This window comes from Colletotrichum orchidophilum (genome assembly GCF_001831195.1).
Source record: "Colletotrichum orchidophilum strain IMI 309357 chromosome Unknown Scaffold_5.1, whole genome shotgun sequence".
Lineage (NCBI taxonomy): Eukaryota > Fungi > Ascomycota > Sordariomycetes > Glomerellales > Glomerellaceae > Colletotrichum > Colletotrichum orchidophilum.
The window spans coordinates 80,521-107,328 of NW_019172961.1; the positions used below are offsets into that span (position 1 = coordinate 80,521).

The 26,808-nt window shown below is 53.3% G+C and overlaps 6 protein-coding genes across 6 annotated transcripts; 2 read left to right on the forward strand and 4 right to left on the reverse strand.

The window, feature by feature from the left end:
• Nucleotides 1–185: 185 nt before the first annotated feature.
• CORC01_00929 (alpha amylase) lies at nt 186–2,024 on the reverse strand (the record flags this gene model as incomplete). Its single annotated transcript, XM_022612585.1, has 3 exons — nt 186–737; nt 789–1,387; nt 1,460–2,024. The coding sequence occupies 3 exons, from the start codon at nt 2,022–2,024 to the stop codon at nt 186–188; spliced, it is 1,716 nt and encodes a 571-aa protein (XP_022480746.1).
• A 1,346-nt stretch (nt 2,025–3,370) lies between these two features.
• CORC01_00930 (uncharacterized protein) lies at nt 3,371–5,240 on the reverse strand (the record flags this gene model as incomplete). The annotated part of the gene is made up of 6 exons (XM_022612586.1): nt 3,371–4,120; nt 4,182–4,226; nt 4,284–4,621; nt 4,741–4,804; nt 4,861–4,965; nt 5,082–5,240. The coding sequence occupies 6 exons, from the start codon at nt 5,238–5,240 to the stop codon at nt 3,371–3,373; spliced, it is 1,461 nt and encodes a 486-aa protein (XP_022480747.1).
• A 2,481-nt stretch (nt 5,241–7,721) lies between these two features.
• CORC01_00931 (amino acid adenylation domain-containing protein) lies at nt 7,722–11,009 on the reverse strand (the record flags this gene model as incomplete). Its single annotated transcript, XM_022612587.1, has 3 exons — nt 7,722–9,636; nt 9,730–10,216; nt 10,283–11,009. The coding sequence occupies 3 exons, from the start codon at nt 11,007–11,009 to the stop codon at nt 7,722–7,724; spliced, it is 3,129 nt and encodes a 1,042-aa protein (XP_022480748.1).
• Nucleotides 11,010–12,456: 1,447 nt separating this feature from the next.
• On the forward strand, nt 12,457–14,046 carry CORC01_00932 (enoyl-CoA hydratase/isomerase; the record flags this gene model as incomplete). The annotated part of the gene is made up of 6 exons (XM_022612588.1): nt 12,457–12,655; nt 13,061–13,191; nt 13,310–13,339; nt 13,406–13,522; nt 13,620–13,797; nt 13,913–14,046. The coding sequence occupies 6 exons, from the start codon at nt 12,457–12,459 to the stop codon at nt 14,044–14,046; spliced, it is 789 nt and encodes a 262-aa protein (XP_022480749.1).
• An 817-nt stretch (nt 14,047–14,863) lies between these two features.
• CORC01_00933 (uncharacterized protein) lies at nt 14,864–17,186 on the reverse strand (the record flags this gene model as incomplete). The annotated part of the gene is made up of 2 exons (XM_022612589.1): nt 14,864–16,665; nt 16,760–17,186. The coding sequence occupies 2 exons, from the start codon at nt 17,184–17,186 to the stop codon at nt 14,864–14,866; spliced, it is 2,229 nt and encodes a 742-aa protein (XP_022480750.1).
• A 2,184-nt stretch (nt 17,187–19,370) lies between these two features.
• CORC01_00934 (uncharacterized protein) lies at nt 19,371–25,911 on the forward strand (the record flags this gene model as incomplete). Its single annotated transcript, XM_022612590.1, has 2 exons — nt 19,371–21,299; nt 21,370–25,911. 2 exons carry the CDS (start codon nt 19,371–19,373, stop codon nt 25,909–25,911), a joined length of 6,471 nt encoding a protein of 2,156 aa, XP_022480751.1.
• Nucleotides 25,912–26,808: the final 897 nt, after the last annotated feature.

The following is a 26,808-nucleotide window of genomic DNA, read 5'->3' on the forward strand; positions in this document are numbered from 1 at the left end:
TAACTCTTCAACGCCCAGTAGTGATGAAAGGGTGGAGTATTCCATGTTGATAGGAGAAATAAATGATATTGACGAGGGTATTTCCTAGGCTGTGTCCGCTAGTAATGCTATCAAAATGTGTACAAGAATTCTATGCTACAGTAATGTTCTTAATCCATGGCGCCAAGTCTTGCGCCACGATCGCTCTATTCAACGAAGCTGTGAAAATCAGAGTCGAATTTCGCAGGGAATTTCCTTCTTCCCTTGGCTTCCGCGTTGACAAAACAAGCCATGTTGTTTCTCGGGCAGTGGAAAGAACCCATCCCGTTGGCGTCAATCGTAACAGCGGCCGGCTCCAGTCCGAGGACATCGGTCCAAATTTCTCCAGCGTGATCAGCACCAACCGACATGGAAATCCGAGTGTCTGTGTGTTCGAACTGGGTCCAGTTCATGATGACGGCCATACCAGCGGGTCTCTCTTCCGTTCCGCGTCTGACCCATCCGATGCAGTCGGGCCGCTCAAAGTAATCTTGTTGGTCCCCGTATGCGTAAAGCTTCCTGGCCAATAGGATATTGGGAAGGCCTTGGATGGGTGCTTCGGGATGAGTAAGCTCGATTCCGTATAGATCTCCGAAGAAGACACATGGGTGACCGTCACGTCTGAGGAGAATCATGGAGTAGGCAAAAGGCATGAAACTCCTGCAGATTGGTGTGTCCATTTGTTGACCCTTTTGGGTATCGTGATTCCGAATGAATGTCTACAGAATGTTAGTCAGGAGAAGTACTCTGCAGATATGAAACAAACCTACCACAGCGTTATTGGGCCGTTGCTCTACCAAGGTGTCCTTGAACACCTGCCTCAAGTCGGTATCTTGGTGCCATGACAATCTCTCAATGTGATACATGAGAGGCACATCATAGAGGCTGAAGAACGCCGGCATATGTTCCAACCAATTGTTCAAAACACGCACGTCGCCGTGCCAGAACTCTCCCACAAACATGAGGTCGTTTCGGATCGTCGGTTTCCTGAGGTACTCGGCCCATTTGCTGATAAAGTTCCACGAGATGTGCTGCACGGCGTCCACGCGGAAGCCCTTGAGCCCCAGCTCGTCCACGATCCAGCGGCCCCATTGATGCTGCTCTTTGACGACCTCCGGGTTGGTGTAGTCAAGGTTCTCGAGCATCAGGTAGTCGGCGTTGCCTTGGAGGTCGCCGACGTCTTGGTGCCAGTTCTTGCCTTCTTCTACGAATCTGTAGATTGCTCGCTTCTGGTTCTTCTGGTTCCAGTCTGTGCCGTTGAAATGCGACTTGTTATATCTGAACTTGCTGTACTTGCCCCCTCTAGCCTTGTAGTCGAATTTGGTCCATGATTCAATTTCATAGGGTTCTGTGGTGTCTCTCCGTCTATCTGAAGCGTGTATATCACGCATGAGCACACGGGAGCTCTCTATAGTGAGGTGACATGGTCATTGAAACTTACCGCGCGGGTCCACTTCGACAACTTTCACCATCTCCGTGCCGTCGGCATAGGCGCGATGGTTGTGAATCGCGTCCCAGATGAGCCCGATGCCGTGGTTCTCCGCGTCCGCCGCAAGGGACACAAGGTCTCCCTTGGTTCCCCATTTCGTGGGGACCGACCCCTTTTGGTCAAACTCTCCCAAATCCCAGGCGTCGTAAATGTCGTAGCCGTTGCTCTCGGGGTCCTTGGCCTTGCTTCCGGGAGGCAGCCACAGGCTGTCCACCCCGACGGACTTGAGCGCCGGCAACGCGCGCCTGAGCCGTCGCCAGTGTTTGTGGTCGGCGGGCAGATTCCACTCAAACGCCTGCAGCTGCACCGGATTCTGCGGTCTCTCGGGGTGAGGAAGCTGGTGATGGGACTTGCTCCGCGGTAAAGCTTCTGAAGCTCGAACTTCGGCGCGAGTGGAAAGCTGGTGATGGGACTTGCTCCGAGGCAGGGCTTCTTTGTCGCGAACTTCCAAAGCTCGAACTCGAACTTCAATTGGCTGATTGTTGCTCGGGCGCGAAGCCGTAGTTGGGTTTCTCATCTTGTAGTACAATGGAAAGAAGCTAGGGGCGTAAGGATGAGAAATGGATCATGTGTCGTCACGTATATGTCTTGGTGGTCGGACATGCTTCTTTATCTATGCGCATGCGCAATCCCAAAGAGGCGTGAAGTAAAGGTCGCGACTGCGTATCCGTATACGTCGCGAGCTACCTTGTACGGTGGCTTGCGCTTCAAGGTTCTCAGAAAAAGATCAATTTCAGTGTCTGAACCGTCTCAACTCAGTACTCTAACCCGAGGTCGAGAGCTCGACCAATGATGACCAACGGAGGCTGCAAAGGGTCCAGAAAGGCATGGACATTGCCATCTCACGTGTCTCATACATCACCCGTTCCAGAATTGTAATGCGTCAATGATGGTTGGCGAGTCGTCTGGGCTATACTCTTCGGGTTCGCTTTCACAAGTCGCTTCCATTCTCCAATGCGAGGTTTAATACGAGCGGGGTCTACGAACACTGCAAACATCCCTTCCCCTCAAACTTGCCCCCCCATAACCCAGCCAAGGAATGAGTCGGGTCAATAGGGTGAACATTGCCGACGTCGAAGGAGACCAGCACGGCCACCGCCATGGCGTTTGGCGCATTGGCGCGCCAAGTAGCGGCCGCACTTGCTATTCCCTTGGTAGGAAGCCGGGACGGGTTGAAAGGTGTGTCGGCACTGATCGGTGTTGCAGACGGCACCTAGATGATGATCGAATTATCGATAGCAAGATTGGACTGCGCATATTTGAACAACGTAGAGACCCTTGGATTCCCCCAACGCGAAAACGACCAGATATTTGCATTGTCGTAACTTGAGCACAGCTGGCAGGCCTACATGCATGGCAGAGTATCAAGTTTAATGAGCAGAATAGCCTTCTTATTTTTAGATAATGCAAAAAGAGAGAGAATAACCCGAAGAAGGGTCGGCAGAGATCCGTGCCGCTCTGATCGGTGTGGTGTGGGCTGTGGCTGCCAACTGCAGAGCTGCCAGTGTTTGGTGTGCCCACAACACACTTTCGATAGTCCACGTGTCGTTCGCGTAAAGTTCTGGGGTTATCCTTTTACTTTGCAGCAATAAGTCGCAAGGGTTGTTCGCATTTGGCCCGGATTGCATCATCAAGGCGATGATTTGCTGATCTATCCACACATATCAAGTAAACGGGCATTTTTAGGTTATCAGACGCATCTCACAGGAATACGGCATAGCTCTTTCAGACAACCCAGATAACTAATATGGAAAAATAGTTGTGACGCTACATCGCATGTTGTTGACTTCGGACCAAATCTAACCGTTGTGTGTTTGATGGAGCCTATCTAGATCATCTCTTCAACAACCCCTGCGGGAACGCTTAGTGCGCTCTCATCTCGTCAGGTTCACGGATTATGCGAGAACCTGCTCGGGTCTCCAGCAGAGGAACCTCAATGTTCCAGCCTGCAGACGCCAGTCTCCTCGCGTAGACCTCGTATTTTTCGTTTGCAATGTGCAAACTCTCCTCCACGTGATCCAACATTGCATGTTGATCAAGTCCAGCTCGCACCAAGTCAATTTCTTCCTGCTCGCTCAGTCTTCTGGCCAGTAATAAGCCATGGAACCAAGCTTTCAGCTGTGACCTTGGCGACACGCCTTCTTTCAAGACAACAATGACCTTGATTCTGGAGGCCGCATCGTTTGAGGCGGCTGACACCAGACACCAGAGGATATACTCCTCGCCTTGAAAGACGTCCATAAGTGTATACAAGTCAATACTAGATAGTTGAAAAGATGTCTCGTAATTTTCATAGGCCAAGGCTTGGAGCAAAGTCTTGAGGGGTACTCCGTACTTGCAGTGGCCAAATACGGGCCCTGAGTTCCAGCGGAACACTTCACCCCCACGCCTCTCAAAGATGAGTTCTCTCCGGGAAACTTTTAGAGGCGTGAGGACCTCGTTTTTCGAGAATAATGCCGATAAAGCAATGTTGGCGCGTTGACGATTCAGCTGACGTGAGTGTACCGCTCGAACACCCTTCCAGTTAAGGAATAGGTGAATGCCAAGGAGGACAAAGAGCACAATCCATGATGCTGTCTCATTGGTGAGGAACCACAACAAACATGTGCCCGTCTACGCATCTATTAGCATAGTTGAAGGGATATCAGATAGGGGTATCTCTTGTTTGACTTACGAGCATTCCTATCAGAGAAATGGCCGTCTCTTGGCTGGCATCTTTCTACAATCTGTCAGGAACGCTACAGAAGTCGGCATTGCAAGGAGTCTCGACACTTACAGCATTCAGCTCGCCAAGATTGTTCCACTTGGCAAAGTGACCACTGAGACTGCTTTTTGATGCGTTTCCAACGACTCCTGACGCGGCGTACAAAACGCTGGAGAGACAGAGAACCACGAACCTGGCCTCTTGTGGGAAATAGGGAGATGCACAGTCGAGAACCATCGCGAGGTCGGTCAAAAGGTCGCATGCCATGCGGTATGCCTTGCATTCTGCCTCGATGGAGGTTGCAAACAGATGAGCGAATGTAATGGTAGCAAGTCTTCCCATGGACTCTCGCGTGACTTGGATGAGCATAGCCCCGGTTGGAGATGCTAATGAGTCGCCAACACCCAGACCTGTTGGACTGATTAGCACAGGATATCATAACGTGCCCAGGAGTTACACTATGACGTTTGGTCCAGCCCGAGATCCAAATGTGGCAAGTTTAGCCGGGATTTAATAAAGCAGTGCTTACCTTCCCAAACAGCCCGCGAAGAAATCATGCCGGCAATTGTGCCAGCAAATGCTTGAAGAGAGTCCTGCTTGAGTATGAGCTTACTGGACACATGCCTGTTCTGTGTTGGAGTTTACTCACATAAATCTGATATTCAGCATAGTCGTCTGTTACGCTATGCGGGTACCCATCGGGCAAGAAGATTTCGAGAAGCTCTTGCCAAGGCTTCTTTCTCTTGGGCGGGAGCTATACGAATAAGTGTTAAATCACATGTAAACCTTTTCCCCATCAACATATCGATGGAAGTTAGGGAGAGGGGGCGGGGGGTCCAGGGGTCCCCCATGTAACTTGGCGGAGCTTACCTGGAGATCGACCCTAGATGATCCGGCGATCGGAGCCGACTCTATGTACTTGGTTTTGAGGGCTCCGGCCTTGTCATATTCGGCAAGAACCATGACACCTGATCTCTTCCTCAGCATCGTCGGCGTCTCTAGGACGGTTTGCGTCGAGCGCGTTGACATGGTCTAGCGCGGGCGGGCGGTCGTAGTTGAGAGGAAGTATCGATTCCAACTTTGGGATTTGGAAGTATAGATGAGTCGGGTCCTTCTTTTTTTTTTTCAAGTGAAAGAAAGATGAGATTGGAAAAGAGGTTCAGGGCCACCGTTTGACGTGCAGAAAGTGAGCGAGCATGCAAAAAGCAAAAGCAAAAAGGACTATTTTCCGGCGGAAAAGGAGACGGATACGGGGTAGGAATACGCAAAATACTGAAAATATCATACGCGTGAGGACCGTTTTGGTTCGTGCTCATCAGCGGCGGCGACAAAACCATCATCAATGACTCTACGAAACTTCCCGGGCTATGCTGCCGCCCCGCCTTTGTCTGGCCCCTCCTGGGGGTCCAAACATGTTAGATAATCTGTCATTGTTTCCCCCATTTTGGTGACAACTTGATGTCAAGACGGGTGTCATGGAAGCGGAGCGCGGGTGTGTGTTTACTGTGTCCGTGTGTGATATGCAAGGGCCGCTGGGGAGACAGAAAAGCTTCCAGTCTCAACCACAAAGTGCGTCAGAACAATGCAAACCGCCCCGTCCACGGGCCGTTTCAAAAGATGGGATTTCTCGTCAGATTGCGGGCTTGCTCCACAAAAGACCGCAAAAGGCCACAACATCAGCATATCTATTGCTGATCTGCTCGGGCTTGATACGAATGACACGAAATGTCAGCGACGAACGACCGACGACTACGGCCAACCGTCGCGAAAGATGGGACGAAGTGGTTCTAGAGACGTTCCGGCTAAGGTTAATTCCGGCGGGGAGGGCGACGTAAGCATATGGATGCAGAATGCGATTCAGCTGGTTCTGCCCAAGCCTTTGTCTTGGACTCTTGGACTCGTTTTGGAGGGCTGACTTTGAGATGAAGCGAGTCCCAGGTCTGAAAACGCTTCCGTCAAGCCACCCAAGAGTGTTGCGCACCTTGAGAAGCAGAAATTCTCAAATATTTTATCTCGTGTCACCTTGTGATCGAGTAAGTTGTGCTTCTCGTTCGAACCGAGTTGTCAAGCTGCCAAAAAGTCAAAAACTCTTGAGGATAGTTTGCACTCTCTTCGTGGGTTTGATAGCCGGGTGACAGAAGTCTGTTCTCATCGAATAAGATATTTGCCCCCACTGACTCGCGTTATGAGGCGCAGTGACCATTGTGTCCAAGTCGCTGAATTGGACGGTCTGAATTGTGCGTGGAAAATTGTGGAAAACTTTAGTATTCGTATTCCACATAGTTGCTAATTTGCCAAGTTAGGAAACGATTCCCGGAAGAAAGACAAGTATGGAAAGGAATCCACTCCAATCTGAAATGCACTCAGAAACTCTTTTCGATGGGTTTTCTTTCCTCCAACAACGTTCCTCCGTCCAGCTTCCCTGCGAGGCGAGTTGACTTTCTCTAGACATCAGGATCCAGAATCAGTCGGCGAGGTACTCAATCGGGCAAAGCAAGAAGGCGGCTGTTGAACTTCGATGTCCGTCGGCCCAGTCTTTTTTCCCACCTGAAATTGACGTTCGCTGCATGAAACCCAGATGTTTAGTCTCTTCGTGGTGAACAACTCGACTCATCAAAAAGGGACTCTCGAATCTTTTTCTCCTGCATATGACCCCACGAGATGACTATACGCGTGCCTCATATATGCATTCAAACTGAGCTAAACTCCGTTTTCAGCTAGTATGGTTCCTAAGCCAGCTCAAATCTCCATGGGTCTTTTCAGAGCAGGCTGCAGAAGAGCAGAGGAGAAGATGTCGGGAAATGGTGCAACCTGCGGTCATACCTACACGTCCACATGAGAGGTCAGAAGTAAGTGGTCCATGAGGTTGAACCACTCCGGCAACTAAGAACTCCATTATGGAGTGCCCGACGCTTCATCGGATTTCCAGTTCCGTTTGCCTCTCTGCTCTTTGAATTTGAAACCCAGAGCCATTGGAGTAGGACCAAGTAGAACCCTTCCGAGCTATAATTGTGTAATCTCGAAGCATGGGTCAGGCGAAGGATCGTTGAATAGATATAACCACGCTTTCATGCTCCGGAATTCAGCGTGTTTTCACCTACTTCTCATATGCAGCTATGCGGTCTAAGTCATGACACCAGAGGAGAGGAAGGAGTATCGCTATCTATGTCACACGCGTAGAATGATCGCTGCCGAAAAGGGCTCAACGCAGCAGATACCTGTAAGATTCAGACTACCATGTGTCAATAACAGAAATCAAGCCTGCGCGGGGCTCAAGTCCGGATGAATCAATGTCAAGATATCAATTTTGGTAATTACAAATAGCCCAATCAACACCTCCCAGATGCAAAACAAAACTCCCAGCTTGCCAAAGTACATGATACTATTATACGAGACAACCGTGAAGACACTTTGGTATGACAACGGAAAACAAAACAAACCCCCGCCAGAATTAAAAAGCAAAGCACACCGCCAACAAGAAGGAAGTGACTCCCACCAAAAAAAACGGCTTCATGAATCCCAAATCGGTCCAAACGCAGGAATCCCCCGCGCCTCCATCCGATACACAAACTTATTCACCGTAGGCCCATTCGAGATAATCGCAACACACTCGGCCCCGCTCTCCTTGTACACATTATACGCCAACTGCACCAAATCAGGCCGCCCCCTCTCGTCCGTATCCCAAATGAGCGCATCCGGGTCCGCCTTGCGAATCAGGTCCATGACGCCCTGCCCGTACGTCTTGAGCGGGTTCTTTGTCGACCACACCACCCGCGCGGGCACCCGACGCTCCATGAGCACAGGCAAGCAAGGCCCGATGCCGGAACCCGTCGCGACGAGCACCATCTTCTTGAAGAGCGGGGCGACGGCCAAGACGCCCGAGGCCGGGGTGCCGCGGGTCCAGAGCGAGGTGGGCGGGTTCTCAATGATGCGCTTGGTCCAGTCGCCGGCCTTGGAGACGACAATGGAGAAGCCCTTGCCGCTGGGCTCCGGGATGGCCGCAAAGGCGTGCCATTCGACCATGGGCCGGTCGGTGATGCGGACGCCGCGCGAGGTGCAGGGACCGGGGGTGCAAAAGTCAAAGTGCAGACGGACGGCGTGCTTGGAGAGCGGCTCGGGGACGACCTTGACGCGGCGGAGGCGCATCCACGGCAGCGCGACGCTCAGGGACGTGAGGGCCACGAGGTAGAGCGCGGGGGTCTTGGCCAGGGCCGGGCCGAGGGGTTCGGCGGACATGGAGGCCGCGGTGGCGATGACGTGAGCCCAGACGAGAGCAAGGGCGGACCAGCCCGCGAAGCGGTGCGTCCACTCGAACTGGTCGTGCATTTTGGCGCGGATGGTGGGGTAGGCCATGACGAGGATCATGACGAGAAGGAGGAGGACGAGATAGGTGAGGACGAGGGTGAGGAGGTTGACAGAGTAGCGGGACTGGGCCGCGATGAAGTTGCCGGTGGCGGCGCCCGTGAAGATGACCCACCACACGGTGGCGGAGACAGCACAGCCGGAGTGGACGCCGCCATTGTGGTAGACACGCGCAAAGTGCCTGCGAATCGCGAGCGGGACAGAGGTGGGCACGCGCGAGCAGAGCCAGAAAATGAAGTTGACAACGTAGTCCTGGCGCAGGAGGACGGCGCCGAGGAGGTTGGCGGCGACGGCGGTGGCCAGGTGGTTCAGGGGCAGGGAGAAGTTGCTGAGGCGGCTCTCCCATAGCATCCACACGAAGACGGCAAGGTTGGAGAGGAAGATGATGCCAAAGAGCTTGCGGTAGGCATTGAGCCCGCGGTGGCGGATCCACCTCCAGCCGTGGAAGCCCTTCTTGGAAGGCAGCTCGTATTCGTGCTCCTCCTTCTCGGTCTCCTCCTCGACGAAAGCGGCCGTCTTCTCCAAGTCGATGTTTCGTTGCTGGGAATCCACGACGGTGAACGTGCGAGAGTCCACGAGGGTAAAGCCGCCTTCGCTGGTTGGGCTGACGGCCGTTCTGATGGACGAGGCGCTGGACGACTCCGGGGGCGTCGACATGCCCGTCGGGATGGACGCCAGAGGTAGCGGCGGAGGGGTCTCAGCTGTGCCGGCCGCGATGTCGCGGAGGGCCCGCTTGTCGACCTTGCCGTTCGGGGTTAGCTCGATAACGGGGAGGTACTTCCAGACGGTCGGGACGGCATAGAACGGTTGGCCCTCGCCGACGACACTCTTCAGCTGAACTTGGTCAATCGGCGCAGGGGCAGAGTAGAAGCCCCACAGACGATCATCGATTTTCAGCGCGCATCCCTTGACAACGCCGGGGCATTTTTCAATAGCGCGAGAGACGCCGTCGAGCTCGACCCGGAAGCCCGAAATCTTGACCTGGTCGTCTTTACGGCCGAGGGGCTCCAAGCTACCGTCTTCGAGCCAGCGGGCCAAGTCGCCGGTGTTGAACATCATACGACTGTAAACGGTTTCGTTTTGTTAGCGAACAAGTGCCCTTCTCAAGTCTCGGCCGGAAGAACGGAGATAAAAAAAACTTGAGGCGCAAACTAACCCATCCTTTGCGAACTTGTCAACCTTATATCGTTGTGCCGTGAGCTCCGGTAAGTTGAGATACCCCCTAGAAACGCCTGGACCGCCGGCCCACATGACGCCCGGTTCGCCAATCTTGACAGGGTTCTCGTCTTCGTCGAGAATGTAGACGTTAGTGTTGGGGTTAGGCTTGCCAATCGACAAAGTCTTTCCCGGCTTGTGAAGGTGCGCGGTGTTGAGGATACTGATTTCGGTAGGACCGCACACGTTCCAGAACTTTACGTAGGGCGCCCACTGCTCGGCGAGTGCCAATGGACAAGGCTCGCCGCCCACGGCAATGGTCCTGATGTTGGGGAAGTCCTCTCGCCTGGGCATGTGCTTGAGGACGACGGAGGGTGTCGCGATGACAGTATCGACACGCTGCAAGCAATCCGTCCAGAGATCATTGCCGCTGCCTCTAATGTGAAGTGTTCCGCCGTTCATCATCGTGCCGAGAATCTCCCACGCGCCTAAATATCCATTGCCGCGTCAGCGTGGTCGGACACTAAACATCAGAGTTTGAGACATTGACTTACACATATCAAAACCGACATTCAACTGTTGCGCCACGTTCTTTCCCACACGGATACCCAGCTTGGAAGGCTCCGCTAGAAGCGTGTTGGTCACGCCCTCATGTCTCACATCCACTCCCTTGGGTCGTCCGGTAGTGCCCGAGGTGTAAATCACATAGGCTCCATCCTCAGGCTTGACAATGACACCGGGATGCCCATTGTTGCCGTGCTTCCACAGCCAACTGCTCGCGTCAAGGTCGACCACTCTCACAAGGTCCCGCCTTTCAGAGGGCACGCTGCGCAGAACCTTCTCCCTAAACTTGGGAAGGCACAGCACAACCGGCGCGTTGGAGTCGGCAATATCGTAGCCGAGTGTTTCTTCGGGGATGATGCCGCCATCGAGAGGGACGTACTGACCACCCGCCTTGAGAACGGCAAAGATGAAGACGACCATTTCGATGCAGCGGGAGTAGACGAGAACTACACGGTCTCCTTTCCTGAGGCCATATCTTCCCCTGAGCTCGTTGGCGAGCACGTTGGCCCTGCGGTTGAGCTCCCGGTACGTGATAGTCGTGCCATCGTAGTGTCGGACAGCCGTGACGTCCGGATGTGCCGCTGCGATGGACTCAAAGGCGTGGTGGACGACTTGGTAGGGGATCACATCGTTCGGTCCTCTGCTGAATTGGTTGAAGAGCACTCTGTCCGCCAGGGACAGGCTTTCCAGCGAGTGGAATGAACGCGAGGAAACCATGATGAGAAGCTCCTGAAAGTTGATGCCCTGCAGTGATTGTGCCTACCAGTGAAACGCCTCGTGGTGCATCTCGAGAGGTGGGCACCTCGAACCAGATATATCTCCTCCCGGGTCCATCGCGTCTGTGTGTTCGTGCGCCTATATCCTCGAGAAACGGAGAAACGCCAGACTCTGTCCGACCTTGTGGGGGACTGCATTTTTCGGCTTGGTCACTTCGCCAAAGCCTGCCTAGATTGCCTCAACCTCCGTGTTCAAACAAGGTTCCATATTCTAGAGCCCCCGTCAAGCCATGGTCCAAGGATGAATTCAGGGCTGGCCTTTTTTCTTCTTTCAGCTCCTTCCTATGCAGACAAATGTTTTAGATAGTGTGGAGAACGGACGACTTCTGGTAAACTAGCGTAGCCAAAGACAGGGTCACTTACAAGGAACCTTGTAAGAATGTGGTGATCCGGGTCCCTCGATGAACGAATGCAGTATGATGCTATACGGAGAAGCGGATCCTCGACCACGGATGAAAGTGCAAGAGTAGAGGGAGAGTCTTCCATCGTGAACAGGCGTGACAGGCCAACTTGCCGAGGGAGCGTCTGGAGCAGCCGAAAATCCGCCTCCTCTCCCCCTGGAGGTGGGCAGAAGTTTTATCGTAACGACAACTCCATGCCGCGGTAACGAAACCGCTGGCCGCCCGGCGGGGCCACGCCGGACCAGACGTCCAAATCCGGGTAAAACGGAGGATAATCCGGACCAGATCCGCCCAATGCGGCAGCTGTTACCCTCCGTCTTGTCGCTGGAGCACCTTGCTAGGCGTTGCCTTGGGCCGTAACAAGGGGTACGGCAGTGGAGGACTGACGTCTTGGAGGTGGACATGTGCCATCCATAACATGCCGCAATCGTGGAGGAGGAGGAGGAGGAGGAGGAGGGAAGGCTAGACGCTTGTGCGGGTTGTGCCTTGATTCTGTCATGGATGGTGCCCTGTCTGCACATCGTCCCGGGGGGAACCCTGGCTTCCGCGGCTCATCATGCTTGTCGACTGTTCGGCCGCCCACCCCTCTTCCTTGGCGACCCTCCTGCCAGTTCTGTTCTGCTCCCCCAGCTGAGATGTGACGCTGCTCCAGGCCAACGTCCCCTGGCCGAATTCGGTCATAACAGGGTGGCATTCTCTAATAAAGTGCGGCGATGTGTTGCTGGCGAAGAAGAAAAGGGTTCTGGGAGAAAGAAGCAAGATCCGGGAGAAGAAAAAATTCCGACTTCTCTGTCTCTCTGCCATGTGTTGAGCACGCCTGTTCAACAAACCATCAACGTCTCTACCACTGCCCCCCTCGCTCGCCTTCCCTCCAATTTCCACGTTTTTCTAATCAGTCGTTGCACTCCGGTGATCCGCTAGCCCTAAACTTCTTTTTCCCCCCCTTGTTGTCCATTCCTGCGGTTACTCTTCCGACTCCCGAGAATCATGGAGAACCTCACCACTCTCCAGTTGACGGTAGACTCCGAAAAGGGCGTTGCCCTCGTCCGATTCGACCGCCCAGCCAAGAGAAATGCCTTCTCTCAGGTCATGATCGGCGAACTTGTTTCGACTTTGGCTCATCTCGATGCCTTGGACACTGTCCGCGTCGTTGTTGTCACCGGTGGCCCAGATGGACCTTTCTGTGGTATGTTTTGCACGTCTCCTCATACCAGTCGCGACAGATTTCAGAGTTTGGCTTTTGAAAACCATGTCGGGAGGGGGGGGGACGCAACAAGCATACCCCCGTCGTCGGATCTCTGTCCTCAACTCGCTCTTCTCGGCTTCACTTGCTTTTCCTTCACCCTTCCACGTGCATCTACACTCTCCTCATTGGCGCCGCACTCGGCAGTTAGTGATTTCCCGCCCAGCAACTGTCATCTCAACTCCAGCTGATTCCCCACGGACGTGATACACGGGGGGCGATCCGCTGTCGTTCTTGTTTCCAAGTCCCTGAAACGTCATGAAAATTGCACATGGGTCCCACTGACGGGACCCCTTCTCATCTAATCTAATGGAGGCGCGACGTTGGCTAATCCGTTGTGTGGTGCAGCCGGCATGGATCTCAACGAGCTGGTGCAGATCTCCACGGCCGCGGCCCACCAGCGCGCCTTTCTCAAGGACCTAACAGACGCCTTTGCCAACTTCTCCAAGCCCACCATTGCGGCTGTGGTTGGTTTTGCAGTAAGTTGCACTGTCCGGGTTGGATGCCGTCCCCCCGATCCCCGATGCCCTATGCTTGGTTTCTTTTTCTGCTGCCTCGCATACCCCACAGAAATGAGGCTAACGTGAGAGCCTCAAGTTGGGCGGTGGTTGCGAGATCGCTCTAGCAGTAAGTCAAGACTTGCCCCCGCATGTTTCTGCGAGGTAGAACCTAAACGGCTCACTCACGATCTAGTGCGATATGATCTACGCCGCAGAAGATGCTTCGTTCGGACTCCCAGAGATCAAGATCGGAACTATCCCAGGCGCCGGCGGCACTCAGCGTCTAGCCCGTGCTTTGGGCAAGCACAAGGTGAGTGGCCAGTGTCAGTCGGTTGACTCGTGTTGGCCGAGGTCAACAGCCGACATGGTCGCTCTCACTCTAAACCCGACAAACTGACCAGCCGTAGGCCATGGAGTTCGTTCTCACCGGCGATTCAGCCAGCGGGGCCGAGTTTGAGCGTCTCGGCGTTGTCAACAAGGTGTTCTCTCGTCAAGAGGTCGTGCCAGCTGCCATGAAGCTCGCGGAGCGCATCGCCATCATGTCAGGCCCCGTAACCAAAACCGCAAAACAAGCGGTTCTCACAGGTGGGTAGCCCCGGCTCCAAGACCACTAAAGGATGGCTCCGAATCCAGCCAAGCAAGCTCGAGGGGGCGGGCTCCTGGGCGGACCCCGTATTCTGACCCGCTAACCCTGCTACAGTCGAAAATAGCCATCTCGATGCCGGGATGACCATGGAGAAATCCCTTTACTACTCGACTTTCAGCCTCGGCGATTTCAATGAAGGAATGACCGCTTTCCTGCAAAAACGACGTCCCGACTTCAAGCACACGTAGGTTTCGGGTGGCCCGTCCGTAGGTTTCGGGAGAGAACCGCAGCAGATGTCACGCGTCGGGTGCCGCGCTGCCAGGTCAGCGTTTGCAATATACTCGGTATGCGCCGATGACTCGAGTCGACTACTCTGTAGCATTCGTATTTGAGACCGTGGGTTCCGCGCTGCCGGGGCCTCTTGTTGTTGATTACCGATTGCCGGGGACTGAAACGACGCTGGGCAGCAAGTTCTAGATATGGAAGCTGATGAATCGAACTTTCTATGAAATGCGACGTTGCCTTCACCTTCGGAAGCACAAGGAGAGCGATTACCACTCTCTGAGTCCATCATGCATTATTTTGCAACGATATCGTGATAGTGCACCTCCTCGATTTGGATAGTGTGTCAATGCACCCCCATCAACTTGGAAACGGAGGACGGACGTGTGAGCAATGAGCAAGGAGGAACTTTTGCGCCGAACGTTGCTGTGATCTGCGTGGCTTGCAGTGTGCAGCGCATTAAACGGTTAGACTGCCATTTGGAGCCCAACCCACCACCCAAATCTTCAATGCTCAAGCGCACGCCAACATGCATTTGCTCGTTTTCATACGGATAAGGTAGTCATGGATTACGACTTGCTATTTTTGCCTAGGTCCTGTTTCTCCCTGCATGTGTTATTGCCTCTAGAAATACATTAGAAAAAAAACGTCTTGCAGTTTCGAGTCCATACCGTGCCTGGTCTTGTTTTATTTCCAGTCTTGGCTGCCTCAGTCGTGCTCCCTCCCTCCCCCTGGGTGACTGCGACTGCGCCATTTTACCAGCGCGCAGCACTCGGTGCAACATTAAAGCGTAGTACCTGTCGTTCCGACATCAAAGATGGAATTGCGCCACCCGTCTCGCTGATATTCGTGCACTCTGTCGCCTGCCAGCGCAGCCTCTTCGTTCCACATTTTGACGAGACTGCCAGGGGCGTATACGCCCTTGAAAACTCCCCGTCCAGGCTGCGCGACGCCCACACGGGTGTACAAATCTGGGTCCTGGGGGGGTACCAGTCTCGCCGCCACGGCCTTGAGAAATGTCCACAAATCCTGCGGGTCGGCAATACGAGTGGCCCTCAATCGTTCCCGTGCAAAAAGCAGTTCTCTGTTGGCGAAATGAAGCAGCTCGCCAATGCTGGCAGCAATTTGAGCTTCCAATGCGGCCTTCACCGTTGGCCGAATCAGAGGCTTGAGTAGCCAAGCGAGCCAGGAGAATTTGCTCTTTCGGAGACTGTAATTGAGGTGGTGGATGCGGACGCGGACATTGTGCAGCGTCAATATGTTTTCAAGCCGCTCCTTTCCAACCTCCACATCGATAGCAACATCGATCCCACGCTCATCCAGGTAAAAGCCCGCAATGCCAGCGTCGGCAAGCCTCAATATCCCCGAGTGGAGGCGTAGCCAATATCCAAGGTCTTCGGCGGCAATTGACAATCCCGATATGGTAATTCTCATGAGAGTCTTCACCGAGGACGTGGTACGGAAGCGGGCCTTGCGGATCTCGACATCATTCTGAGTGGAAATATTGATCTTGAACGGCAAGAAGGAGCTGTTGTTGACGGTGCGTCCCGGTTCCAAAATAAGGTTCTCCAATAGAAGATCGATGGCCGGCACCGATACCTCTACCCGAGGGATCGGAATGTACTGAATAGCCTGCACTATCATGGGTATGAAAATGTTGATGGAATCCGAGACCAGTTCCCCGTTGGTGTATTGATGTGCAGGCGACAAGATTTGCAGAATTCGTCTTGTGGTATTCATAGCTTTCTTGATGTCCGTATCTTGGAGCACAGAGTTCAATGCGAGGTAGACCTTCTCTAACAAAGCATCAAGATCATCACGTATGGAGGACTCGGATGTCAACTGCCTCGACTTGGCCCTCAGCTCCTTGAAGCGGTCCTCGGCGTGATCGAAGAAATCGGGATCCGTCAGAATGTCTTGGAGCAGGTTACCGATTTGCCTGACGAGGTTGTCGAACTCGGGGTCGCTGCGACCATGCTCCATGACCGCTTTGAACTGGCCTTCGACATCATTCCAGTGCTCGCGATTGCCCAAGGATGTCAAAAACAACCAAAAGTTGTGAAGCGCGCGGTCGGCCTCTGGATTCGTGTCGATGTCTTCTTGAGCGACCTGGATGGTTTCGGAGACTGCATGGGAATAGGCCAGCAAATAGCGCCGGATGAGTAGTGAGAGCGTCGATACCGAGTCAGAGTAATCTTTTCTCTCACGCAAATTGACAATCGTGCTCTTCAGCCTGTGGACCAACGTCTCTTGCTCGTCGCCAGTGACATGCTCTGCCAGGCTCTGGCCCGCTTCGTCAGCAACACGGGCGACGCCGTCAGTGACAATTTTTGCAACGTCAACGACCTCATTCTCAAAATCGTTTTCCGTCGGGGGAGGCTTCGAATCACCGTTGGGATGCTTGACAGCTTCCTCCTCCTCCTTTGAGGGTTCGATATCCTTGGCCGCCTGCTTCGAGACGTCCGATAGGGTAAACGCAGTGTCGCGGAAGACCTCTCGACCAATGGTGCTAAGATCCGAAAGTAGTAGGCGGAAATCCGAGTTGGTTAATATTAAGGAGCCCACCGTTTGTAAGCTTTTGTAAGCTTGGTAACTGTCAGTTTAAACCCTGAACAAATTTTCTTTCCTAGGTTGGAGCGAACGTGGGTTCCTCGTGTTATTTAGACAGAGATGACCCACCTGCCACAGTGTCGGCTTTCGCCTTTGCCTTGGATGCTCGTGCACCAATGTCGTACGCATCCACCGACAGACGAGCCTTGGTAAGATACCAGATGAAATCCTGGATTTGGTCTTTACCGTTCTTGTGCAATAGTAATTCAATGAGTTGCTTGATCAAAAGTTTGACGTTGAGAACCAGAGCTCGTCCGGAGTCGCTGAGGTCCGGGGTATCGGGGTTGAGGACGTCGGCAGACAAGAGACTGCGCAGGTTGACGATGAGTTGCTCGTTGGATGGCATGTAACCTTTTCCAATGGCGCGGAGCATCTGATATGTATGCAGCTTCTCGTGAAGGCGTTGCTGTAAGGCTGTGTCGTCGTTGTAGCGCGGTAGTAGAGGTTCGCGCTCGCGCTCCTCACGCGAAGGGCGGCCGAATCCAAAGAAGGACATCATGTTGCAGTGTGAAAGCGGCTGATGCCTGCGCTGGCTATTGATGCACTTGGCAGTGTGTGAATTGCCAAATTTTCCAAAGCTGTTGGATTTTTCGCCTGTTTGTCGCCTGTTTGTTGCCAGTTTGTTCAGGTGGGATTGATGCTGTGTTGTTGAAAATCGTCACCATCAAGGTCGATCGACAGACAAAGCTATTCGGGAAGGAATGAACGAGCACAGCACAAGTGACTGGGCAATGACGTCAGTGCAGAGCCAAAGTCACTAGGTATCGTGGTGCAGCTGTCAGCCAATGGGATGTAGCAAGATCACGAGGCGGAGCTTCGCGTCCGTACATGGCCCGTGCTACCCCAGTCCGAACGGGAGCTTGGGCCTTGGGCCCCCGAGCTGCGAGAAGCTGCGAAAAGCTGAACAGGAAACATCGAAATTCCAAATCATCCACGTTTCCATCCTCCCGTCAGTGGGCAATTTACCAATTTCTTTTGGGATTTCTCTGTGTTTAGAAATGAGGAGTTCTTGTTATCCTGTATCTGCCAGCAAGGGAAGTCGTGCTCAAGTGCTGGACCATGATGGTACTGCTCCGTGTATTCGTCATCCCCTCACGCAGGGGCCCAGACGGCTGAAATATCAACAGCACCCACACCTCGTCTCTGTTAGCACTGTCGGGATTCATCGAACATTAGCCTCGATCTCGCTGAATCTGATGCGTTGGGAAGGTTATCCGCGAGTCTGTCTTTCTTACTTCGCCTATTCATGCTAGCCCCTGGCGCAGCATCGGTGTTGGCGAATAATCGGATCCGACGAGGTGGATATCTGGGGTCACAACTCGTTAATCTGGAGACCAACAAACAAACCACCGACTAGTTACGTTAGGGCTGCAGGCAACCATTTGAGTGTCACTGAACTGCATACATCGGCCGAAAGCTTTCAGCCCTGCCCCATTCTTTGACAGCTCTGGTCTTCATGCCTCAATCGACATGGATGGCATGGCCTGGTCAGACGGCTCCTGCGATGCGACCACACAGCCATTCCACACTTTTTAGTCTCGGGTGACTCTGTTTGGACCAGCACCCCGGGCTATCATGAGGAGGATGACGTACACCACTGAGTGATGGATCCACGGATACGCGGTTATCATGGCGCTTGTCTTGCGGGGTGCCCTGTGGACATTCCAGCTTTGTGTGCGGATGTGCCCTTCAAAAGGTTCCACTGGGGCTGCCAAGACAATGGAAGACGGGGAACATCACCTGGTCAACAGTATCAGTATATAAATATACGTTGTAGATTAAAACGTGCCCTCATACGCCCTTTCAAGGTAATTCATCCAATAATCCAGCGTTTCTAAAATCTTCATCTTTAAGAAGAGAGATTTTCGAGGTAGTTCATCCTACCAGGCTCATAATTTTCTGAGCGGCTCCAGCAGAAGCTTTTGAGAGGCATCTTCGCATGCCAATGATATACCGCTCATTCGTTGCAAGCCGCCCGACCGGATGTCGACTTTATCTTGTCTGCCAGGATATCAACTTAATCAAGCCCCTGTGTCTACCTGAGGGAAGCTTTGTCCCGATTCAGACGTAACGCGCCCTCTGACTTCGAGGACTTGAGACTCGTCATGAGGCTACTAATACGCTGCTCGGGCGGATATATCGCCATTATGCTTCCTTGTTAAAGTTATTGACAACATCGGTTTTCAAGAGTAGGCTTTAAACTCTCGAGCCTCAGTCTTTTTTGGCCAGTTTTGTGCGCTGAAGAAATGCCAAGTGCCAAGCGTCTTGAAAGCCATAGAACCCTCCTTCACTCGTCGACTTTCTTTCCGCACTCTTGCTATCGTATGGGAACGCTGCAGCCAAGACAATTGTTTCTTGCATGGCGATCCCACTAGGCAGCCGTGGGGTGACCAACAGGTCAGTTGCCTTAACCAATTCGCTTACTCAGTAGTACAGCAGGCTACAACTCACCCCTCCCCCTCGACCTGCAGGTGGGTTGCCTGGTTGCCTTGTTGATGCGCCAAAGTCAACTTCTGCAGTTCTATTTAACTGCGTCTTAGCCCCTGCCATCTCATCATGCGTCCGTTTTGCAAAAAATCCCTTCCTTCATCTGAGGAAATCACAAGGTAATCCGAACAAATCCAAGCAATTCCCGGGTACAGATAATTCGGACTGAAATACGCTCGTTTTCAAGCAGCCCATGGCTTCGCAAAGTGGAGATGAAGCCGTCGTTATTGACCGCGACGATGTCAGTAACTACAATCCCGAACACATCTTGCCCGAGCCTCCCGAGGTGATTCAAAAGCTCAGGGCCTGGCTGAAGCCCACCTCGTACGACCTCGAAAGCAGCGAGTACCACAAGCACCTGAGTTCGCACGCTCCGGGCACCGGCGAATGGCTGACGAACAGTCAATCCTACAAAGATTGGCTGCTGGGCGAAGATACCGGGCTGCTATGGATTAAGGGTATCCCAGGATCCGGGAAATCGGTGTTGGCTTCAAGCATCGTCAAGGAACTCTCTGCCAATAACCCCGGGTGCCCAATACTTTACTTCTTCTTTCGACAGATCATTGATGCAAATCATGAACCGGTTGCACTTCTCAGAGACTGGCTGGACCAGGTACTGGTGTACAGCCCGCCACTGCAGAAGAAGTTGAAAGGATACGTCGTAAAGGAGGGTTACCGCGACAAAACCCGATCCCTTGCCACCATGTCAATGCAAGACCTCTGGGAAGATCTTCGACTGGCGTTCTCTGGACTTCCCGGCAAAGTCTATTGTGTCGCCGACGCTCTCGACGAGATGGACCGTGGCAATGATGCTTTTCTTCAAGCACTAGCTGAGCTTGGCAGCTGGAGCCCAGGCAAGATAAAAGTGCTTATCACAAGCCGCCCAGTCCCTGCCGTTGAGGGTCCTCTGCGCCATGCAAAGGGCACCCAGATCCGCCTTCAAGAGACCGTTGTTGATGCCGATATTTCGACTTTTGTACGGCGGGGTTTGAAGACTTCAAACATCCCCCACAATGATCAACAGCTGATCCAAGAGGCAATTCCTGGACGGGCAAATGGTCTTTTCCTCTACGCCAAGTTGGCCATGGACGCCTTCCTCGAACGAGGAGCCAATATCAAGGCCGTGCTCAGGTCTTTGCCAGCTGATATGAACCAAATGTACACCGACTTGCTTCACGAGCATTCCCGCAGATCCGGAGTCCCCGACGCCATACAACGGCTGATTCTGCAGTGGGTAACCCACGCGACCCGTCCTCTCAGACTCCTTGAGATCGCTGAGATGATCAACGTCACCTACAACGACATCGAACGAGACCTAAAGGCCACCAAGGACCTCGTCAGGGCTGCGTGCGGCCCTCTATTGGAGATCTTACCCGATGAGACCGTCTGTGTCATACACCATTCCTTCACAGAGTACCTCAAGGGCACGACTAGATCGCCTGATGATGATGGCGGCTACCCGGTGCTTCATTTCGGAGAGACGCAGGCCAGCCTCGGTTCGGCGTGCCTGACTTACCTGCTGTCCGGTGTCTTTGACGAAACCAAGGAAGCACAAGACACCAAAGACATCAAAGTGAAGCTCAAATACCCTTTCTTAGCTTACGCGTTGCGCAATTGGCATGTTCACATCGCTAGATCGACAACCGCGGGTCATGATCAGACTGACGTCAACATGATGCTGGATAAGCTGATGCGAGATCCAGGCTCCACGGATACCTGGATTAAACTTCAGTGGTTCACCGTAGGCAATGCCGACTCTGGGATCACACCGCTCCACGTCGCAGCAAAGACGGGGCTTCTTGTATACACAAGACACCTGCTTTCGTCTCCAGGTGTCAACGTCGATGCGGTCGACGTCCACGGGAAGACTCCTCTGTGGTCGGCTGCCTCGAGCGGGATGGCCGACGTTGTCCAGGTCTTGATAGACGCTGGTGCGAATCCCGATCAAGAAGAGACTAACAGGGGTTGCAAGCCGTTGCATGAAGCCGCCTCGAAGAACTACCCAGAGGTTATCAAGGTCCTTTTGGGTGCGGGAGTTGACCCACTCACGAAGAAGACCAAGGAGAACCCGGGAAATTGGTGCGGTAACGCACCGCGTTCCACCGGGCACACGCCTCTGATGGTAAGTGACAATGCCCTTAGCGTCCGTGTACATGTACATAATCTTCTTATCTCGCTGACTCTGCATGCAGTATGCTTGCCAAAACGGTCACCTGGAAGCCCTGGAGGCATTTTTGCCTTTCCTCAGGGATGAAGAAGCTCTTCATCGAGCCCTGGCCTGGTCTGCTGCGGCCGGCCGAGACGACCTGGTCCGGCGGCTCCTCAAACAACCCGGAGTCAGCATCAACCGTAAGGTCCACGGTGGGACACCTCTGTTCATGGCAAGCCGGAGCAGACATATCAAAACAATCAAACTCCTCTTGAAAGAGGGAGCTGATCCTACAACAAGATGCGAGTTTTATGAAGAATTTGCTGGTTTTGGAGCCATGAGACCATTCCGTATTGGAGATGATGAACAAGAGGGCCAATCCCGAGTCGTTGGCCTTACGGCTCTGTACGCCGCGCTCGAAAACTACTATGGAAGAACGGCTCCAAAAGCTGAGCCAGACGAGCTCAAGAGCCTGCTAGAGCTATTTATCGAAAAAGGGGCCGACATTCATGATCGGTCTCCTTCCGGCAATTCTCTGCTACATGTAACGACCGGTGATCCCGTGTGGCTGAGAATCCTGCTTGACGCAGGCGTCGATGCCAATGTCGCCAATAGCAATGGCTGCACTGCTCTTCATGAGAAGGTTTCGGTCGACTGTCTGTCTCTGCTCGTGGAAGTTGGTAAGGCAGATATCAACAAGAGGGCAGCTTCCACTGGAAAAACGCCCCTCCTTCTGTCGCTCGTTGGCTATTACACAGACACGACTCTCAAGCTCATCGAGTACGGCGCCGACTGCACCATCGTCGATAACGACGGCAATGGTCCCTTGCACATCTCCTTGAAATCATCCAACTCCAATCCCGAAATCATTGAAGCGCTATTACGAGCCGGCGCAGACATCAACTTGAGGAACAAATCTGGGGAGACACCACTGGACGTCATGTTCTCGCACAATTCAGGAATTTTTGATCTGATGAACGTCATGATTCGAGCAGGCGTCGACATCAACGCAAGGGACAAGGATGGCGCCACATTTCTCTTGCGGACGATCTCTGGGCGTGCCTCCGGATCAGAAAAGGATTACCAAGGTGCTATCACGAAGTTCCTGGAGCGCGGCGCTCTGTTAGAAGCTCGAGATTTCGAGGGCAGGACCCTACTTCACGAGGTAATCAAGTCGGAACAAGGGGGGCGGGCCTCTTTCGGTCCAGCAGAGCCTGGACCTTCCCGCTTCGAATTCCTCGTGAGTCTGGGTCTCGACATAGATGGCACAGATTACCAGGGAAATACTTTACTGCACGAATTATGCTGGCGAATCAACACCGACTACAACACCAACGACACCATCTCCATGCTCAAGATGCTCTTAAACTTGGGCCTTGATGTTAATCGGCCCAACAACCGTGGCCGAACACCGCTTCATCGGCTTTGCACCAAGACTGACAGTGGTCGTGGCGTTGACAAGGAGGAGTCCTCGATTGACCTGGTTATTTCCCACATGAAAGACATCAATGTTCGCGACAAGGAAGGGATCGCCCCGTTACATCTGGCTGTTACTGCGTCAGAGTATCTCACCAAGAAGCTTCTTGACGCCGGCGCTGACCCTACGATCGAGACATACGAGGGTTTGACGCCGCTTCACCTCGCCGCCAGATCTCGACAGGGCAACATTGTGGGTATGCTTCTTGACGCTCTTTGCTTACTGGACTCAGATAAGCCACCTGGCAGCTCAACAAAGCAAGGAGACTGGTTAAAACGGTCGAGTGCCCGCCCAATCACGGGAGTCAACGCCGCAGCCAATGAAACAATTGACGGATGTGACTGCACACCACTCTACTATGCTTGTCTCTCAGGACGACCAGAGGTCGTGTCTATGCTGTTGGAGGCTGGAGCGGATGTCAAGGGAGTAAAACTACGATCCGTAGTCACCGGGTTCGAGGGAGAACTCGAACTCTGGCGTAGGAAAGTCCCCCACGACACGGAGAACGGAGCTTGTGGCGGTCTTACAAAGGGAGATCTCACACGTCCATATGTAGGCTGCGTACGCGACGGAAGACATAAACTCGATCCCCTCGACGACACGGCAAGACTCGAGGAAATCATTCAGATGGTCTTGGACCATGGCGCTGATCTGGCTGAGCGAGGTTTCTGGCCCATGGACGACCGAGGATATGGGTCCATGACTGACACAACATCCGACTGTCGAGACTATGCGCTAAAATGCCTATCGGATGCAAGCAAAAAACAACCATTGACAAGCTCAAAAGTTTCATCACGGCGGAGGCAGAGAATGCCCACCTTTGACGAGAAGCTCATCCCCCATCGGCGTGAAGCCATATCCAAAGCACTCAGGGAGCCTGGAGTCATCGAATCAGGCAAAGCAAATGAGAATTTGTTCATCACGCGGCTCAGACGCCGTGAGTACGATGTGATGGAAGAGTTGTTCAAATTGGGAGTTGATTTCCTGGCCCCTCACATGAACCACGGGCTCACCAACTTGGGCACCCTTGTCAAAGGAGGTTTTACGTCTCTGGTCAACCTGATTGGTTTGCTCGAAGCTCAGAAACAAGTCGAAAAAGGCATTTGGCCCGCTCCAGATGAAGCAACCCAGCTTGGGTTCGGCCGCAATAAGACATGGATTCACGACGTGCCAGACTACATCAGTAACGAATATCGCAAACCATTTCTGTTACAGGCAGTCCACCAGGAGTTGCCCATGCTCGATATGGTCTGTCTTCTCGTGGAGAAGTTCGGCGTTGACATGAATGAGCTGCATGGAGAATACAAGCAGACTGACGATGGATACGAACTTGACTCGCCGACAGATAGCGCTCTTCACTCGCTGGCCAAAGGCCACCACTGGTGGCACGTCGCCCAAGCTCTTCCGTACCTCATCAGCAAAGGCGCAGATCTCGAGGTCAAGAACTTCAAAGGGCAGACACCACTTCACATGGCTTTGAGCACGGAAAATGACATCGGGTTATTCCACAAGGACGCTGCTCGTCATCTTATCCTGGGCGGAGCAGACGTCAATGCCGTGGACGAGACGGGACGAAGTTGTCTTTCTTATGCACGCGGCGAGGTCGACATGGCTCGTTTCCTAGTCGAACACGGAGCGACGGTTCAAGCCGATGCAATTTTTAGTGCTATCAACGAGAAGCAACCCGACGTTCTCGATGCTCTTTTGTCGGCGGGTGGTGATGCCAACATCCGTCTTAAGAAGAACTACAAAAAACCCTGGAAGATACAGCATGGGCGTTTTTTTCATACGTGGACCAAGAGAGATCTACCAGACGCCGAGTGGTACCCCTTGCATCATGTCGCAGCCAAATCAGGACAGAACATTTATGACCAGGTGGAGAGGACAAAGTTGCACAAAGCAGCTCTCAAGTTGATCCACGTCCTCTTGTCGCATGGAGCCGATCCCTTTGCTACTTTCGTGAGATGCAAGGGGGAAGATTGCTACCACAAAAAGATTTATGCCAGGCGAAACGCAGAAGACCGGTCTATTGGAATGCGCTTTGGCAACCTGCCTGATGGATACGCCTCTACGGTCGACCCGGACTACGCTTTCGAACCGCATCTACACGAAGAGTCTGTTGTCTTGCACCAACTCCTCGCTGACGGACAGATCGTGCATCCCTTTTTGAAGTTACCGAATATCAACGCAAATCATCGAGACGGCAATGGTCAAACTCTTCTCCTCGCTGCTTGCCGCTCCACGCGAGGCCCCGACGTGCCGCTTACTCTGCTCCCAGGAGATCCATGGGATTCCAAAACATCGACAGAGACATCTCTTTTCCACCATCTCGTCTCCCTCGGCGCAGATGTGGAAGTACAAGACAACGAGGGGCAGAACGTGCTACACCACATGCTTAGGTACCCTACGTCGCCTTTCTCCCAGCGAATACCAGTCATCACCGGGTCACTCACATACGTGCTGGAAAATCACCCGTCGATTGTCAATCAGAAAGATCAAGATGGGAAGACGCCGTTGTACTTGGCCATCGAACGAGCCTTCTACGAGAAGACGACAACCGCAGCCAACGCACTGCTCAAAGCCGGAGCAGACCCTCTCATCGCAGACAAAGAAGGCAACACCGTCTTGCACGTCCTATCGCGCATGCTCTGGGTCTCCCCCTTGCGGCCCCTTTTCACTACGCTCCTCCAGCGCGGGTGCGAAGTCAACGCTCGCAACTCGAAAGGCGAGACGCCGCTGTTCTGGTACTACGCGGGATTCAGGGGCAATTGGTACGCGCCCAAAGGTGGCCCGGAGATATACGACGAGGAGGGCGCAATAGCGGCGTTTGAGGCGGCTGGCGCGGATTTCGGGGCACGGGACGATGCTGGCCAAAGCTTGCTACACGTTGCGGCGGAGGGTCACGTCGCCCGCTTCAAGACTCTGACGGCGAAGGGGCTGGATCCTATGCTAGAGGACCATGGGAGGAAGACGCCGGTGGATGTCGCCGCTGCGTGTGGGAACAAGGGGGTGCTGAGGCTCTTCAAGCGGGTTGATGCTGCCGACGACGACGACGACGACGACGACGATGAATCGGTTGATCGAACGCCGTATTCTGAGCTTGATTAGTTGTTCCATCAGAGATGTGCTTGTTTCACTGTCCAGCACCATTTTCCCCCCAGAATCTCCGCGTCTTCCGCGGTACAAAGAATGCAAGAGCCGGTTGCATGGTTCAATGCGAGGCATAGAAGACAACCATGCCCCAGTCTGGCTGCTGAGGCTAGATTTTTTGGCAAATATCCCCTCTTTTTTCCCATACCAAGGCCGAGTATAGCGCCGTTGGGCGTCAGTATTTCTTCTACAATTCAGAAGGTCCTGCGTGGGAATGCTGTGTTGGACACAAAGGGCGGCTGCAGCTGCCTCGCAGGGAACTTGGCGGGACGCGGAGTTGGACTCTTTGGGCATGCGTAAAGGCCTTGGCAGCAGCTCAGCATTGCAAGCTCATCTTCTCACCGACTCGCACCTTGGTCAAAGAGTTGAAATCCTGTTGTCCAGTCTAGCGATAGCTCGCCGCGGAAAGAGTACCCGTGCTGAGGGTTCGATGAGTATGTGGGAGGAGACGTCCGGGGGTAGTGTCGGACGCAATTGCCGCGCTGGCTGATTTCTTTCGAACCAAGATTTTTGGTCCCGAGCGTGTAGATGGCGACTGGCACGGTGGTACCACCGCGTCCGATGCCGAAGCTAGGAGCCGCCGCCGGATTCTTACCCACCCCGGCTGCTGAGGAGGATTTGTGACCAATGAGCGTTTGTATTTGGTATGCTGTTATGGAGCAGACAAGGGGTGGTTTGTATGTAGATGGGCTCTTGGAAAGCGGAGATCCCTGCTGTTAGCGAGCTTTGTCTAGAATGCCCCATGAGAGGGAGTCAAGTGACTGTTATTTTGTTGAGAGATGGATATTTGTGTGTATATGAGGGCCCTATGAAATTTGCAACGTTGTGTATACAACTCTTGGCCAGCAAGCTATG